The sequence below is a fragment of the Bubalus bubalis genome, chromosome 15 (assembly GCF_019923935.1).
Source record: "Bubalus bubalis isolate 160015118507 breed Murrah chromosome 15, NDDB_SH_1, whole genome shotgun sequence".
In the NCBI taxonomy this organism is placed as follows: Eukaryota; Metazoa; Chordata; class Mammalia; order Artiodactyla; family Bovidae; genus Bubalus; species Bubalus bubalis.
Window position 1 is genome coordinate 489,767 of NC_059171.1, and position 17,855 is coordinate 507,621.

At 44.4% G+C, this 17,855-nt stretch overlaps 1 protein-coding gene across 1 annotated transcript in view; it reads left to right on the top strand.

Moving 5' to 3' along the window:
* The window catches only part of MRPL13 (mitochondrial ribosomal protein L13), a 41,651-nt gene extending 26,987 nt beyond the window's left edge, over window positions 1–14,664 (top strand). Inside the window, exons 6-7 of the mRNA XM_006074687.4 lie at window positions 66–187; window positions 14,401–14,664. Of these exons, the coding sequence (XP_006074749.3) occupies window positions 66–187; window positions 14,401–14,422 (144 nt within the window). The 3' untranslated portion in view covers window positions 14,423–14,664. The remainder of the gene's footprint in view (window positions 1–65; window positions 188–14,400) is intronic.
* The last annotated feature ends 3,191 nt before the right edge of the window (window positions 14,665–17,855 follow it).

A 17,855-nucleotide genomic window follows, 5' to 3' on the forward strand; every position in this document is an offset into this window, starting at 1 on the left:
CAAGAATTGCTAATTACTAAGAACAGATTTTAAGAAAATTAAGCCTAAATTTTTGTTTGATCTAGGATATACCAGAAGATATTCTTAAGAATTTAACAGAAGAGCTTCCTCAACCACGAAAAGTGCCCAGACGTCTAGATGAGTACACGCAAGAAGAAATAGAGGCTTTTCCAAGAGTTTGGTCTCCGTAAGTCTTTCTTTTCCTTCCCGTCTTTGTTTTTATTGTCTTTCTAACCTGCGTTCAGTGTTTCCTCTTTGCTTATCCGCATGGTAAGGCCCTTGAGGGCGGGAAGCACACCCTTCCGCCCCTGGGTGCTTTCGCGGCGTTTCCACAAATGAGCTGTAGCTGTAGCTGGCAGAACCAGAAGTCGCAGAGTCTTGAGCCTGTGCTAGGAAAGTGCAAGGACGTTCATAGGGGCCTACAAATGATCAGATATTTTGTTTGGGATAACATAACTTGGATTGATTATAGTCTCTTGGAATGATAAATGAATTGTCTTTACCTAAAACCGAGTAATTCTCCATTTTCGGGATTGCTTCACTAAGCCAAGAATGAAAGCCAATGAGAGTCATCCATTCTGGACGCTTTCACAGTCTGTCCAAGTAGAGGAATAAAAGAAGAAACACTGCTCTCCTCCCCTGTGCAGTATCTTCCGCCTGTGGCCAGAAGCCTGCTCAGGTCACACACGACTCCCATCTCGCTGTTTCTAGGCGGCTTTGCCTGGCCTCCCAGGCTCTTCGTCACCTCCTCAGCTTATGTTCTTCTCCCTTCACACTGCTGGGCTCTCGGTAACAGACTGTACAGAACTGGCACCCCTTTTATGCCATTTAGCTCTTCCATGACTTTCTGCTATCAGTTCAGTTCAGTCGCTCAGTCGTGTCCGACTCTTTGCGACCCCATGAATCACAACACCAGGCCTCCCTGTCTGTCACCAGCTCCCGGAGTTTACTCAAACTCACATCCATTGAGTCGGTGATGCCATCCAGCCATCTCATCCTCTGTCGTCCCCTTTTCCTCCTGCCCCCAATCCCTCCCAGCATCAGAGTCCTTTCCAATGAGTCAGCTCTTCGCATGAGGCGGCCAAAGTTCTGGAGTTTCAGCTTTAGCATCATTCCTTCCAAAGAAATCCCAGGGCTGATCTCCCCCAGAATGGACTGGTTGGATCTCCTTGCAGTCCAAGGGACTCTCAAGAGTCTTCTCCAACACCGCAGTTCAAAAGCATCAATTCTTCGGCGCTCAGCTTTCTTCACAGTCCAACTCTAGCATCCATACATGACCACTGGAAAAACCATAGCCTTGACTAGACGGACCTTTGTTGGCAAAGTAATGTCTCTGCTTTTCAATATGCTATCTAGGTTGGTCCTCTGCCTAAAACAGCATGCCCCTTACCTCCTCCTCAGGGGTGACTCTCACCCATTCTTTAGGCATTAGTTCAGATGTCTGTATCCTCGGAGGAGCCTCACCTAAACTTCAGGAGCAGACTGAGTGCCCAGCTGTCTTCGGCCATGGCACCTGCCAGGTAGCTCTGTCATTACGTCTACCTCCTCAAGAGCAAGGGCTGCATCTTGTTCATCCCTGCATCTGCAGCACCTCGAACAGTACCTCACATGATAGGGGCTCAGAAAGGTTTACAGAATTTACACAGAGTTTGCGCAGGCCTAGAGAGAACCATACATCCTCTTTGCTGATCTACAAAAGACAGCTCCTTTTCCCCCAGGATACTTACCCAATGCACTCTGAAAATCTGTGTCTCTCGATTGGCCCTTTGGCCAGGTAGGTTTGTGAAAATTTGTTTTCCCAGAATTAATAGTGTGTCCAGGAATCTAATCCTTGATCTGATCGTTGTGCGTGTATATAACTTCACTCTTGGCACACACAAGTCTTTCAGATCAGATCAGATCAGTTGCTCAGTCGTGTCCGACTCTTTGTGACCCCATGAATCGCAGCACGCCAGGCCTCCCTCTCCATCACCAACTCCCGGAGTTCACTGAGACTCATGTCCATCGAGTCAGTGATGCCATCCAGCCATCTCATCCTCTGTCGTCCCCTTGTCCTCCTGCCCCCAATCCCTCCCAGCATCAGAGTCTTTTCCAATGAGTCAACTCTTCGCATGAGGTGGCCAAAGTACTGGAGTTTCAGCTTCAGCATCATTCCTTCCAGAGAACTCCCAGGGCTAATCTCCTTCAGAATGGACTGGTTGGATCTCCTTGCAGTCCAAGGGACTCTCAAGAGTCTTCTCCAACACCACAGTTCAAAAGCATCAATTCTTCAGCAAGTCTTTAGAGTATTTAGAGTACAAGTCTTTAGAGTATTGTATTTTAAATGTTTTTGACTTTGCTGACTTATTTCAAGGTTCACCTTTATTAAGTCTGCAAATAATGAGCAAAATAGTATTATTAGTGATCAGTTATATTAATACTTTCAAATCGCCCAGCACTCTGCTAGGTGGTTTACATATGCCGTATGTAATTCTCTTGCCAGTAAGAGAAATGTGACCTTCCTGTTTTTAAGACTGAGTTAGAGGTTTGGCTGATTGTAGTACAGCCTGAATTTGAAACTAATTCCAATCCTGTGTTCTTTCCACAAAAACAAACGTTCATTGTCTTTTGCAACAAGCAGTCTTAGCTCTCGCTGCCGGGCAGGAGCCTGCAGGAAGCAGGAGGGCAGGCGCGGGAGGAGCTACCAGTGCAGCGCTCATGGCACCCAGTCTACAGACTGCTGTTGAGTCATGCAGCGCTGTAAGTGTGACAGACGCCAAAGGGAAACACACGATGAAACCTGTTAAATGCACCTTCTTTCCTCTAATCCTTGAGCTGGGTTAGGCCACCCACATAGGGTCTTGTTATAGAAGAATAAATTATTTTACTGTATTTAATCTCATGCAGTTAAACATATGTTGTCTGGTTAGCACTGATCACAGTGACTGACTCATCAGGTAGGCACTCAGCAAATACTGAATGAATAAATGAAGAAATAGAGTGTCTTTTTTATCAGGTTTTATAAATGAGGTAAAAATAATCTTTAGAAGATATGAAGCTATTGGTACTTTCATGAAATTTACATTTTAGGACAAATCGTTGTAAGTTGTTCTTAGAGATTTGCATGGTCATTTACTGAAGACATATCCAACCTACCTTTTCCTAGTTAGACTACATAGAAGTTACATTTATCCTTCAACTCAGCCCACGTAAACACAGAACGTTCTTCTAGGAAGATGTTAACATTTTTAAAAGTTCTTTAAAGGAGATGTGGAACTTAAATTAATCCTTAACTTCTAGAAATCATTTATTAGCTTAAATTTACCAGTCTGAAACCTTTTATTTACCAAAAATTCACAATAAAATAGACTGCATGTAACATAGACAACATTTACTTCAAATGTAATAACTCTGGAAAAAGCAGACTCAGGTGCTCAGTTGAAAAAATGTTTTAATTTGGGGGTTTTACTAAATGTTCATTGCAGAAAATAAAAATCAGATATAAATGTAAGTAAATAATATCACCATACTTAACATTTTGGTGTGCTCACTTCCTGTTTCTCTGTGTTAGTTTTTGCGCTGTGTGTGTGTGTGTGTGTGTATGTTTTACAAACTCGGGGAATCATGATTTTGCGCGAAATATGGTATCACTGTACCTTTTCCCGATTACATGATTTTTTTTTTTTTTGCCCACAAGTATGATCTTCAGTGGCTTTAAGATATGATACCAGTTTTATTCTGTAAATCTAAATATCTCGTACCTGATTTTCTTACAGAAACCCTGTCATAATTCTTGCCGAGATGGGAAACAGGTCTTTTTTTAGAGCCTGGAGATGCCAAAGGTGGTCTTTAGTTGCGTGACCACACACACGTTATGCTTGTGGCCATGCGTGTCGTTCATGTTCTAAAGTATGTTCTAAGTGAGTTACACCAACATAATGGTGTAATAACCATCCACAACAAACTATATTCAATGTTGTCTTAGTCAAAGAGCACTGATCAAACTGCCTGTTTTATTGCTAAATGTCCCTGGCTCATTTAAAACAACCCAGAAGCTGACTGAGTGCCTTCTTTATATTAAGGGAAGTAGAAAGGGCTTTTCTCAAGGAGACTTTTAGTGAAACTCGGAGCTGCCTGATCCATGTTTGAGTTATTATTCTGGGAATGGATTTTCCTGCCCCTTCTTTCCATTCAGGTTTACCTGTGGCAGGAATACACGTTAGACACCAGGCTTTCCTGTGAGCTTTAATAAAGTGTGATCTTTCCTCACCACTACCACACAGTATCTGTTAACTTACAAGAGTATACACTTGCTGCAGTTACAGGTATGCTAGCCATTAAATTGTTCATTTTATTCTTCTGAGTATTAGAGCTGACACCAAGTCTAATTTTTTTTTTTTTAAGTCACGGAATGCATATGACCAGGAAAAGTGTATATATACATTTTTGTATCAACCAAAAACGTATTGCCTAAGAAACAGATGCTCCTTTAGGTCAGGGCCATCTGACGGACTCTTCACGTTGATGCGTAGCTGAGCTCGTACAGTAGCTGCTGGCTTCTGTGACTCTTGAACGCTTACACTGTGGCTAGCGTATCTCAGAATTGAATTTTCAAGTTTACGTATGTAATTTGACTTAAGTTTTAGTAGCCTCATGTGGCTTGTTGTTCCGTCACTAAGTCGTGTCTCTTTTGTGACCCCGTGGACTGTAGCCCACCAGGCTCCTCTGTCCATGGGATTTCCCAGGCGCGAACACTGGAGGGGTTGCCACCTCCTTCTCCAGGGGACCTTCCCCATCCAGGGACTGCGCCCATGTCTCCTGCATTGCAGGCGGGTTCTTGACCACTGAGCCACCAGGGAAGCCCCTCATGTGGCTAGTGGCTACTTTAATGGACTGTGCTGTTTTAGTTGTTTACTACTTAACAAAGTTCAAGTATAAAATAGGATATATATTAGGATCACAATTAAAATATTTGACACACCATGCCATGCTTAAAAATGGCATTCCCCATTACTAATAGATTGGCTTTTATGAGAAAAAAATTTTTTCTCCTTTTAGAGAAGGAACCAACTTAAAATATTCTTTTGTTCCACCCCAAATAGCCAAGGCAAGAATATAATCTTCTTTGGAATGTAGTAATTGGAAACTATTCAAGATAGATATGACAGGTAACCTGTAGAGACTTGACTGAAACGAATGTCCCTAGATTGCACCATAAATAAATAGAGATGAAAACAGCTTGCTCTGGTTTCTGTTTCCCTAGCAATAAAACCTAACGCATCTATAGTATAAAAAGGGGCGTTTCGTAATTGCGGCTCTCACCAGCTTCCGGTCCGGGGCAGCTCGCGCGCTCCTCTGCTCGAGATGAGCGTCTTTTGAGCAGCGACAACAGGTGTCAGGCCAAGCTTGGAACGGCCTTGAAACCAAGTCACCCAGTAGGCGACTAACAAAATTGTATTGATCTTAATTCAATAGCTAATCATTTTAAATCACTTAAAAAGTTACATTCCCTCAGGACTAATTTCAGCATACTCTAGATTTTCTTATGCTGGTTGTTTATTTTTTTAAAACAATGGTATACAAGACGGAGAGAAACTGATGTTTATGAGGAAACTCTAAATGTGTTGTATGACTAAAGCCATTTTCTCAGATGAGAAGTATCACCCACGCACCTCAGTTAAATCAGTGTGTGTCCTTGGTGTGTTAGTGTTTCCACACCTCATGGATATAAACCCGAGCCAGGGAGCGCCGGGCCAGAGTGTGCTCCAGCCTGTCTGCGTTTCCTACGCACTCGCCGTGTGAGCCTGGTGACTGTGGGTGTGCACGTAGACCTCGTTTCTCAGGGAAGATAGCCCCGTCTCTTCTCGCAGGTCAGTTGCCTGAGTTTGTAGCTTTCAAACGGTCAGCTTATTTTAGTTCTGTCAATAATCATTTCCAGGATCATTGAGGTTTTGCCAACGTTACAAAACCACAGCAATCGTGGAAATTATAATGCCGTCACTGTGATGGAAATTTTTCATTATGTAGGGTAAAAATAAAACTTGTTGCATTTGAAACTTTTTTAATTTTCAGTTTTTCAAAATTCTGTAGGAGAGCTTTTCTTTGGAAAAACTAGGTGTAAGGAAAATTTCAACTTGTATTGCTTCACAGTATCCACAGAATGATGAAACAAAACCAAAAAAGAAATGTGTTTTTTTTCTCCTCACCCGTTAAATCCGTAATGCTTTATTTTAAGCATAGCCCCCACCTTTGCAGGGAAGCTAAGTGTGGAAAGTCTCAGCATTCATGAATGCTTAAAGACAGCCTGTGGGATGAGAACCCAGCCCCTGGTCTGACACTGCCCACAGAGCACCCTTAGAAGTGGGCCTGGGCCGGGGGAGGCTGCAGGGTGCTGGGCCCTGCAGTCGTCTTTGCTGGAAGCAGGGTTAGACTTAGGCAGAGTCACGGTTCACCCGTCCAGCTCTGTAGAAAGGAAGACAGAGCCAGGAGTGGAAGCACGGCAGAGGGCCTGGTGAGCATCCCGTCCAGGCGGTACGCAGCCTGGAGGAGGCCGGGGCGTGAGCTTTCTGCTCGCCCTTCCGTGTGGAGGCTGTTCATCCCCCAAATCTGCCCCTTAAAAACTAACAATAATTTCACCTATGGCTTTCTAAAAATGTGCTTCAGGTCAGAGACTTAATTCAAGACCCTGGAGAGGAGTTTTACCTTTTCAAAACCCATGAAGAACTGGGATCTGGGATCTTCAAGACTTTCCATAGTTGTATGCTAGTCTAGTCATATGGCATTTTCGTGCAAGATTGAACTTCATTTTGCTACACTTCACAGTCAGAAGTTATTGGCTGGACTCGGGGAGCAAGTTTACGTTCCAACTTTTCCATCATTTCAACCAGCTCAGCATTGGCTTAAACCATAGACCTCAACATTTCCAGTCCTGAATTTTGCTCAAATCAAGCCTTCTAAACTATACTGTTCTTTTGGATAGGAACACATTAGGACTGGTTGCTAAAATAAAAAGCAATCTCTGTGTAAGAAACCAAAACCAAATCATTTATATTCCCTAGCCAATAGAGCTATGACTTAAAAGTGACAGTTGAGTGCAACAATAATTCCTATTCATTTTGATTGAAAAAAAATTTGCTTTTTAAAGAAGTCAGACAGTCTTTTTTTATATTGGAGCATGCTTCATTTACATGCTGTGTTAGTTTCAGGTGTACAGCACAGTGATCCAGTCACACACACACACGCCTATTCTTGTTCACATTCTCTCCCCACGTAGGTTATTACCGAGCATTGGGTCGAGTTCCCTGTGCTGTACGGTAGGTCCTTGTTGATGATCTGTTTCATATATAACTGTGTACATGGGCTTTCCTGTGGCTCAGCTGGTTTAAGAATCTGCCCGCAACGCGGGAGACCAGGGTTCAGTCCCTGGGTCGGGAAGATCTCCTGGAGGAGGGCACGGCCACCCGCTCCAGTGTTCTTGCCTGGAGAACCCCATGGACAAGGAGCCTGGCGGGCTGCAGTCCACGGGTCGCGAAGAGTGGACACAACTGACTAGGCAACACAGCAGTGTGTGTGAGCCCTGACCTAATTTACCCCTCCCCCCTTTTCCCATTTGGTTACCATAAGTTTGTTTTCTGGTCTGTGAGTCTCTTTCCATTTTGCAAATAAGTTCATTTGTATCACTTTTTAGATTCCACACACAAGTGATATCATGTGATATTTGTCTTTGTTTAGTATGATGAGTCGGACACGACTGAAGTGACGCAGCAGCAGCCGTATGATCATCTCTAGATCCGTCCATGTTGCTGCCAAGTGGCATTAGGTCATTCTTTTTACGGCTGAGCAGTATTCCATTGTGCCTAAGACTGAGTTTATTTTTTAAAGGAATTCCTGTTGAACACTTCCTGGTCGGGCTGGTCGGTGTCTGGGTGAAGCAGTCTGGCAGCACCGTTGCTCTGCCTGTTACCCTCACAGCTGCCATCTTCAGTTCAAGGAATATGAACTCAGATCCCAGATTTCCTGGGTTGATTTAGTCTAAATAATTGCATTATTCCAGTGAAAGTGACTTAAAACTCTGTCAACCTGACCGTTATAACTCCACTATCCAGATTTTATCCTAGTCTTTTAACTGTTTTCTTGGAGTAAGCATTTTACTTATTATTTAAAAGTGAAAAGATATAAAGCCTAAAGGAGAGTAAAATATTTTTGAAATTTATTACACTTAAGTTATACTCTGCGAAGAATTGATGCTTTTGAACTGTGGTGTTGGAGAAGACTCTTGCGAGTCCCTTGGACTGCAAGGAGATCCAGCCAGTCCATTCTGAAGGAGATCAGTCCTGGGTGTTCTTTGGAAGGAATGATGCTAAAGCTGAAACTCCAGAACTTTGGCCACCTCATGCAAAGAGTTGACTCATTGGAAAAGACTCTGATGCTGGGAGGGATTGGGGGCAGGAGGAGAAGGGGACGACAGAGGATGAGATGGCTGGATGGCATCACTGACTCGATGGACGTGAGTCTGAGTGAACTCTGGGAGTTGGTGATGGACAGGGAGGCCTGGCGTGCCTGCGATTCATGGGGTTGCAAAGAGTCGGACACGACTGAGCGACTGAACTGAACTGAACTAAGTTATACTCAGTTTCATGAATTTACAACAGAAATCTGAATGCTATTTTTCCTTTAGAAAATAAATTCATCGTAATGGGATGAACACTGTTGTCTCTCTATTTGAACTGCAATATAAACCATGTGTTTTATAGCTTTATGTTTCATTTTATTCAAAAACCAAATGCATTTTTTTCTGCCATTTTACAATGAAAGCTAAAATTTCCAAAAAGATTTTTCCTGAACTAAGAAGATTCTTCATAGAAATGTCCCCAGTTTCAAGGTAATACACATGTGTTGCTTTCTTGGCATTTTTGTGTTCTGAACGTGAGTGTCTTCACTTCTGAGGTGTGTCTGCTTCATTGTGACGAGTGGCGGTGTTGTGCTTGTGAAACCTGCCGCGTGGCAGCTAGTGTTTTGCATGAGGATTCGTGTGGTAAAGGATTTGCTATAGAAAATGGGGAACCATGTGAGCTGTGGTATGATTTCAGATGCCCAAGCAGTCACAAGTACATAGGATACTTTCTACAGCTCCCAGAGGCCTTTGTGTCTTCATTCGAAAAAAGTGATATCTTGTGCAAAGCTAGATGGCTTTTAGAGGCAGTCTTCTGCTGGTGACAAGTATCAGGCGCTAAGTGAGTTGTTGCTGTGAAGCATCAAATACCTATGAAGGTGTAGCACACTTTAGAAAATGAATTAAAGAAAGCCTCACGTAGGCAAATTCTTTGAGGATTCATTAATCTCCAAGTAAACCCTAAATGCGTATATGAGAGCGTCAGACTTTGAGCTTTCTCTTCAGAGGTCAGTGTGTGCGTCTCCCTCTGTGAAAAACGCTAAAGACAGGCTGCGTCTCGCTCTGCTGTTTCCCGAGCCCAACATGGACCTGATGCTCAGGAATCTTGGTTGAGGGAGACTGAATGAGTGGACTCATACCTCCCTTAAAGAGGAATTGACTTTTAATTCATTGTGTGATGAATTCATATCTTGGTCTCTGTTGCTTATTTAAATATTGCTTAATGCCTCCAGCTAAACTAGAATTTTCTCTCAACAGTCTGCTTTGGTGCAACTCTGGTGTACCCAATTTTGGATACTTTGTATTACATATATAAAGACAAGATCATGCTAATTTCATTCATTTAAGTTTTATTTCTATCAATAACTTTCTATTAAGAATTAATAGGTCTTAGCTTTTTATAACAGCATATGAAATGTCTCCAAAGTTTTCCTGAGGTTCTAAACTATTGTAAAATGAAAGCTGTTATTATTTACAGATTGTTGTTGTTCAGTCGCTAAGTCCGGTCTGACTCTTTGCAACTCCATGGACTGAAATCCAGAGGGCTTCTCTGTCCATGGGGTTCTTCAGGCAAGAATACTGCAAAGAGTTGCCATTTCCCCCTCCAGGGGATCTTTCTGGACCAGAGATCGATCCCACGTCTCCTGCATTGGCAGCCGGATTCTGTAGCACTGAGCCGCCTGGGAAGCCCTTATTTCCAAATGTGTTACCAGTGTAAATACCTGCTAGTTCAAAACTTCATACATTGTATTTGCAATGAAACAAAGAACTATGGCCAATACAGACTAAACTACCTGTCATCCATTTGGCAAAAGATCAAGCCATTTCATTAAAGTTTCAAACAGCATTTAAGTATCTGTAGGCTGAAAAGGAATATACTAGTTGCCAGATTTCTTGCTTTTAAAAATTACTTAATCTAGTAAGGAGAGTACGTAGATGTAAACATAAAATAGGATAAACGTGTAGCAACATCTGAGAATTCAGTTCTGATTAAGGTAATGTTGCTGTACATACATTAGCTTTTAAACTGATACAGTTTTAAAAATTTAAAGAACCTTAATACAGTGACATTCACTCAGTTAAAGCTATAGTTAATCTTTTTTGATGATAGATGTCAAAGGAATTTTAGTATCCAGCCTCTGTAGATGTTAGCATAATTTATAGTAAGCTATTGTTGTGTCAGAAAAACATAAAACTGCCTATTAATAGAGTCCTCTGGTCGGTAAAGAGCCAGAAGGGTGCTATATATCAACTGGAAAAATCTCTTGCTAATAAGGAATTGTGTTGTTTTCTATTAGGCACAGCATAACTTTAGAAATTTCTACTGAAAGTGCTTCTTCAGCATCTTTAGTCACCTCCTCTGTCTTAGGAATAGCTCTGTGGGAGATCTGAGGTCCATGGACCAGACTTGCATCACAGGGGAGCTTGTTAGAAATGCAGAGTCATGACCTTTTACAGACTTAACTGAATCAAAATCTGCAAGTGATTCGCATGCCCGCTGCGGTTGGAGATGCACTCAGGCACACGGGCCTCCCCTCCCGTTCTTGGACCGGGCGGGCCTGCTTTTGGTGGAAGGGCGTGAGCGGGCCCAGCACGTGGTGTGTGTCCCTGCTCCGTGTGTGCGGGTGGAGAGAGAGACAGAACCACATTTAACGCAAATACCCCCTTCTTCCCACGGGGGTGCCTCCTGAAGCCATGTAGTATTTTTAATTGCCTCCCACATAAGTTGATTTTTCTAGCTCTGTTAACATCTAAAATATCTAGTCCCTTGGCCATGATACTGTTCTCGACACCAGCCCCACCTCAGAAACAAATTAACCACCTGCAGAAGATTCCGAAAGAGGAAAGGGTGACTTTGTGAGCTCAGTGACGTTTGCAAGGCGGTCACTGCAATGACGAGTGTCTTAACGCCTCCACAGCGTGCAGGGTGCTGTGCTAATTGCTGGACGCATGAGATGGATTATGTCGGGACTGTGCCTTCCGTGATGGACACGTGAATAGAACGGGGCTTGCGAGCAGGGGTCAGAGGTCTGCAGTGGGGCACTGGCCTTCCCTGCCGGCTGCGCGTCCTTCGGTCCCTCAGCTCCTCTGAGGGTCCGTCTGGTCAGCTGTGTGGGGTTGACGACATGTCTTTCTCACTGTGCGGCTAGGAGGGTAACATGAGACTGTGCTTGTGGGGTAGTTAATGTACTTCACGGCATCTAAGCACCCGGCACTGTTAATCTACATAAACACCAAATACTGTTTACATTCAGAGCAGTATTGACTCATTTACATAGGGCAAGCGCAGTTTGAGAAACTGTAATAGAAGCAAGCATGGAGTTCCCTGGCAGTCTCAGGGAAAAGAGCCCTGCCTCAGAAAGGAAGAGTTGTGTAGGGTTTCCCAGAACATGTGATTTTGTGGGTGGCTTTTGCAGGATTAGTCAAGTCTACAGACGGTAAAGCGTCTGCCTGCAATGCAGGAAACCCGGGTTCGATTCCTGGGTCTGGAAGATCCCCTGGAGAAGGAAGCAGCAATCCACTCCAGCACTCTTGCCTGGAAAATCCCATGGATAGAGGAGCCTGATAGGCTACAGTCCATGGGGTCGCAAAGAGTCAGACACGACTGAGCAACTTCACTCACCAGGCAGGGAAATGTAAGAGACATTTCAAATGCAGAAAATACCAAGTGCCCAAGTCCAGCGGTGTGAAAGTTCTTATCTGGACAGCAGCAGGGAGTGTCGTGGGGCCAGAAGGGACAGGATGTGGAAGAATGACTCAGAGCAGTTACCTGGGGCCATTACGGAGGCTGGTTTGTGTGGACTTCTGAGACGTTTGAATCTGCCAGAGTGGAGAGCTGGTGAAAATGCTTCCACTGGGGAGGTGGGATAGCAGTCTGTGTTAGAGACTTGGGCGTGGTCAGCTGCTATGGCCGTAGAACAGCAGTCTGTGTTAGAGCCTCTCTAGAGATCAGGCCTTCAGGCACTGTGGCCATAGACTGTTAGAGCCTCTCAGATGTCTTTCCCTTTCCCCGTTTCTCCTAAGCTCCAAATCCTGCTTACTGGCTGCCTGCCATGTCCAGACAGCATGTACAAAACCAGGCTCCTTCCCTTCAAACTCTGTTGTTCTGCTTGTATCCCCCTCCTGAAAATCAGATGGCATTGCCGTTTCCCGTGTTCTTCAAGCTGAAGGTTAATAGTGGCCCTTGAAGTGCCCTTTTGCAGCAGCTCCTTCCTCCGCGGCCCCTCCGCTCTCTCCTTTCCCTTTCTTAAGTCCTCACCCCCGTTCCTCTCAGGGGCCCGAGTCCTGACGGGCCTCATCTCCATCCTCCGCGCTGTCTCCACGGGGTCACCGAGTCGAGCCTCGTTCGCCCCTTCCTTCAGGTCACAGTCGGCTTGCTCACCTGACAGAACACAGCCTTCACACATGCGTCCTAGTTTACTCCTGCGTCCCACTGAAAGGTACTTTCGTCATCTCATTGTGAATAAATGGACTTTTGGTGTGGAAACAACCAGACTGTGGCTAAGCACGTTTAATTTGAGTGGAATTGTAGAAACTCCTTGTCAGGACGCCTTGTTAGAATCTTAGATTTCCTTCCAGTGGCATCACCACCTCCCTTTTTTAATTATGTGAACCAGCTGGATGGGAGAAGAAATTGTTTCTTAAAAGGCACTGGTGTCTCTTGACTGGGAGCTTGGACTGTGTGGAGTCACACCCGCAAGACTAAAAGGGCAAGTTTTGGAGCCCCTTCCAGCTATTGTTTATCAAGTTGTCAATTCCCAGACTTTGGATTCAATTTGAAAAGACATTTGAAAAGAGATTTCAAAAACAGCAACAAAATGCTGCAGTTTCTCTTCTTGTTACAGGATGATGATGGTGAAGCATGTTTGGATAATTTTTAAGCGTTATGTCATTCATTTACTTAGATACCAGAAGCTGCTCTTCCTGTCTAGGCTATCTGGTCTTTTTTTTTAAAAACGCTATAAATGTAGAAAGGGTGAGATAAGTTGTTTCAGGGCAAACAGACTTCACCTTTTAAAGGAACTCAAACTATCGAATATTTTTACAGTTGTTTCAGAAATATCTATTTAGTTTACTTATTACTAAATTCCTTCTGAAAATTCCGCAGGCGTCCAATACCCACAAATACACTACACTCTGTAAAAGATAGTGAGACACAAACACTTCTTACATTTTGTAAGTTCCTTTCCCTCATTTTCTCCATTTTTGAAATTAATATTTCTCTGAAAATGTTGTTTTACTTTACTACTAGAAGGAACTGTCAGGTAAGATTAATCCTATAAGTATATAAATGAAGAAAAGACCTTATGTTTGTATATAGTAAAAGACCATATATATACATATACATACATATATGTAATAAATGTATGTGTAGTTAAAGTACCAAAGGACTAGTGTCTATACAATTGTTTTGTATGCTATTATATTGCAAATTAAATTTAGTGTATGATATAATATAAATAGGGAAATTATTTGCTCATTCAGAATATGCTGCTGCTAAGTCGCATCAGCTGTGTCCGACTCTGTGCGACCCCATAGACAGCAGCCTACCAGGCTCCCCCGTCCCTGGGATTCTCCAGGCAAGAACACTGGAGTGGGTTGCCATTTCCTTCTCCAATGCATGAAAATGAAAAGGAAAGTGAAATCACTCAGTCGTGTCCGACTCTTAGCGACCCCATGGACTGCAGCCTACCAGGCTCCTCCGTCCATATCTTTGTATATGATCCTTTCTATTAAAAGGGCTTTGGGGAAATTGAATTCAGGCTTATTCGTACATACATTCATGTATAGGCACATGGGAGCCTATATTTATACTCTCAAAAGAACTTGGAAATTGCCACATAACTATTCTACTTTGCAGTAATTTGGCCTTAATATTTTTCACCAAAAATTTAGACATAATATTTGGAAATATTTCTTGGTGAACAGTTACTTTCATTTTAAATTAGAAAAATAATCTTCCTGCATCAGGCAGGAGAAAGTGAAATAATAAGTCGTTAAAAAAATAAACACTGATTTTTGTCTTTCAGACCTGAGGATTATCGGCTGTAGGAGGAAGAAAATTTCAGAAAATAACGGTGTGGTGCTTGAAACTCCTTCCTCAGGGCAGGATGAAGCAATAGCTGCCTTCTGGAAGGAAGCCTGCTCTGGGGGCTGAAAGTTTGTGGGGAAAGGTCGGGAAGGGATATCCCTTCATTAGGAAATTGCAGTAAGATGTCATTTTATAGAATTGTTTTATTGTGTAGTGCTATTTGAATGTTGGAAATGATAAGAATAAAACTGCGCCTTACTTAGTTCAGTGTCTCATTTAATGAGAAAAGCAGACCCAGGTGGTGTGGCAACTGTGATCACCAAGTGCCGATCTCCTCAGCTCAGCTCCCGTTCTGGACGCCTGCGGACAAGGCCCTCCGCACGTCTCCTTTCAGGGACTGTTGTATGTAACCCACCAGCTCAGCAAGGCAGGGCTTGCCTGAGCTCCTTTCACGCTTACCTTCTTCTGTGTCCCACAGAGCTTGCTGGTTTCCGTGTCTGCGCCCCGAAACCTCACTGCCCCACCTGCGACGCTGTGTGTCCACGAAGCTCCTGTTGGCCCCTCTTCTCCTCTCTCCTGGGCGCTGAGACTGACCCGCTGGAATCAGTGTGTCCAGCAAAGTCTCCTCCGGAAATGCAGCAGCTAAGACCCTGCGTTTGGGGTTTTTATGGTGGTGTGCCCTAGCCAGTCAAGGAGCGGCTTTCAGACCACTCCTCCTGCTCATGCAGCAAATATACACTGAGCCTGATACAGGCGTTGGGGAGCAGAAGTCACCTGTCTTCCCTACACCTTCACACCCAGCAAAGAGCCTGCCATCTGTCACGAGTGGAAAGGAGCTGGGGCTTGACCCGCACGCGCCTGCCTGTGCCTGGCAGTTGCAGGTGCTGGAGTGACTGAGCTATGGTTGAAGTCCACTGGGGGGAAAGGTAACATTAAACATAAAGCATCGCTGTTAAGCACCTTTAACGGACCAAACACAGCTGCTTTATATAAATTAAAATTAATTCCTACATCAATCAATATTGTACACAAGATTACCTCCCCGTTTAAAGATGGGCCCGAGATGGCGGCAGTAAACCTGGCCACGTCACAGATCTGCTGAGTGGTGCCGTCGGGACGAAGCCAGGCGGCCCGGCTCAGGCGGCCGTGGGCTTAGCCACCACTAAAGGAGAAAAAGTGAGTATGTATGTATCACAAATTCAGGAATAAAGTAACCATGACCTGCCCCCAGGAAGTGGCGGTTATGTTTCAGACTTTTGGGCCAGAAAGAAGCCCCACCCCTTCTTAGACGTGTGATGTTGGGTGTGAGCGGGTGTGAAAAAGCCCCCAGCTCCTGCTAGACCAGCTTTCACAGGGAGGGCTTCTGTGTCCCCAAAACAGGTGCACCTCAAGCACCTAGAACCATGCCCGGCACATACCTCAGGAGACGGAGGAGACGCAGGTCCGATCCCTGGTTGGGGAGATCCCCTGGAAATGAAAATGGCAACCGGCGCCAGTATTCTTGTTTAGAAATCCCCGTGGCCAGAGGAGCCTGGTGGGCTCCAGTCCACTGGGTCCCAAAGATTCGGACACGACTGACCACAAACACAGGCCTGTCATAGCGTCAGCCCTGCACTTCCATGGATGCAGAACCAGCGGGTGCAGAGGGCTTCTGATGCCACAGTGTGAAGGACTCGGGTTTTCAGATTTTGGCATCCACAGGGAGTCCTAGGAACCACTCGCCCACAGATACCAAGGGACCACTGTTAATATTCAATAAGAACATTGAGACTCTCGCTAAGTGAGAGCCCATTTGGCCGCGTAGGGGCTGTCCAATCCTACAGACCCGTGTAGACCTAAAAGGGCTATGTTGTTGGACTGAGTTTCTCCTGCTCTCGGGGGCTCACTCCATTTTGCATTCAGAGTAAAGAGGCTTTTGTACCAAATGGCTTTCAGAAGCAGGAGCTATCAGACTTCCCGGTCCTGCCCATTTGCTGTTCCTTGAGAGTTTAACAGCCAGATCTGTGTTTCTTCAGGGAACATAAACACAGGGAGACAAATAAAACTCACAGCTCATGCAGGGGACCGGGAACTCGAGGGGGCAAGACAAGCTGAACTGTTAGAATTATTGCTCATATCCAAATAGGTTGAATAGAAGAAACAAGAACTGAAAAAAAAAAAAAAAAATACAAACTCTTACATGAAGGAAATTCTACTCCAAGTATCACATGGGGAGGAAAAGAAAGCTGATCTACATACTCTGTTGCAACATGTGTCTATAAAACGCAAATTAGAACAGATAAGGAGTCGTCACTAAAATCAAAATCCTGTTTGCTCATGTGCAGTTTTTCACTAGGTGCTAAGTGTTACGCTATTGAGTAACGCCAGCTAAATGTGGAAAACACCATCCAGTTGAACACAATGACCGGTGGAAGAACAACCCACAACAGCTGTCTCTCCATGTTACCCATGTGACTGCCTGCTGTTTCTCTTCAGTAAAGCATGAGTTAGTATCCTGATTATAAGTGGAAAAGGAAAAAGCTTAAGTATTGTGGAGTTTTGAAAGGAGAGAAAATGTATTTTGCAATAGCCAGAGGGCAAAAGTAATCACATTAACGAACACAGAGACAACACTTTAAAAAAGAGCTTAATCAAGTTTCCAATAACCGCCTGCTCTCTGGGGAACTGAAAACCAAAAAGCACTCATTTGGAATGGGTTAAGGATAACTGTGGTTTCCCACGCTCAAGTGTAAAGAATCCATCAATCAATGCAAGACTCAAGAGACGTGGGGTCCATCCCTGGGTTGGAAAGATCCCCTGGAGAGGGCATGGAAAAATCCCCGTGGACAGAGGAGCCTGGCGGGCTGCAGTCCGTGGAGTCGCAACGAGTGGGACATGACTGAGCACACAGGACACAGGCTAACTAACCTCCTGCAGCAGGAGAGCACGTGTGTCCCCCGAGCTCAGCCGGGGTCCTGCAGACGTGGGTATACAAGAAAGGGCGAGTCGCAAAGCCAGGAGAGCTGGGCTTCTGTTCTAAGCCAGTTCAGGGGAACGAGAAATAGAGCAATAAGCCACAGATACCAACCTCTGGTTTCCCGTTTTACTTGGAAAACTACAGTGTTCCTCCCAGCTCTCCTCCATGGTTTAAAAGCCACAACTGTTTGCTATCAACACCTCCACCAAGCAAGCTTCATGTCTTATCAAAATAGCATTCTATATTTACTGTAAATTTTTTTTAAATTAGGAACTTCTGACGTTTAAAATTCTGAGGGTTTTCTTGTATCACAAGATGGTGTAAGGTTTGAGATTTCTGCCTCAGATCTGTTTTCCCATAAGCCCATAACACAGCAGGCAGGGATCCGTTTATAGGGCTGCAGATGCCACTGCATAGCACAGACAGCAGCTGCTGCTGCTGCTGCCAAGTTGCTTCAGTTGTGTCCGTCTCTGTGCTACCCCAGAGACGGCAGCCCA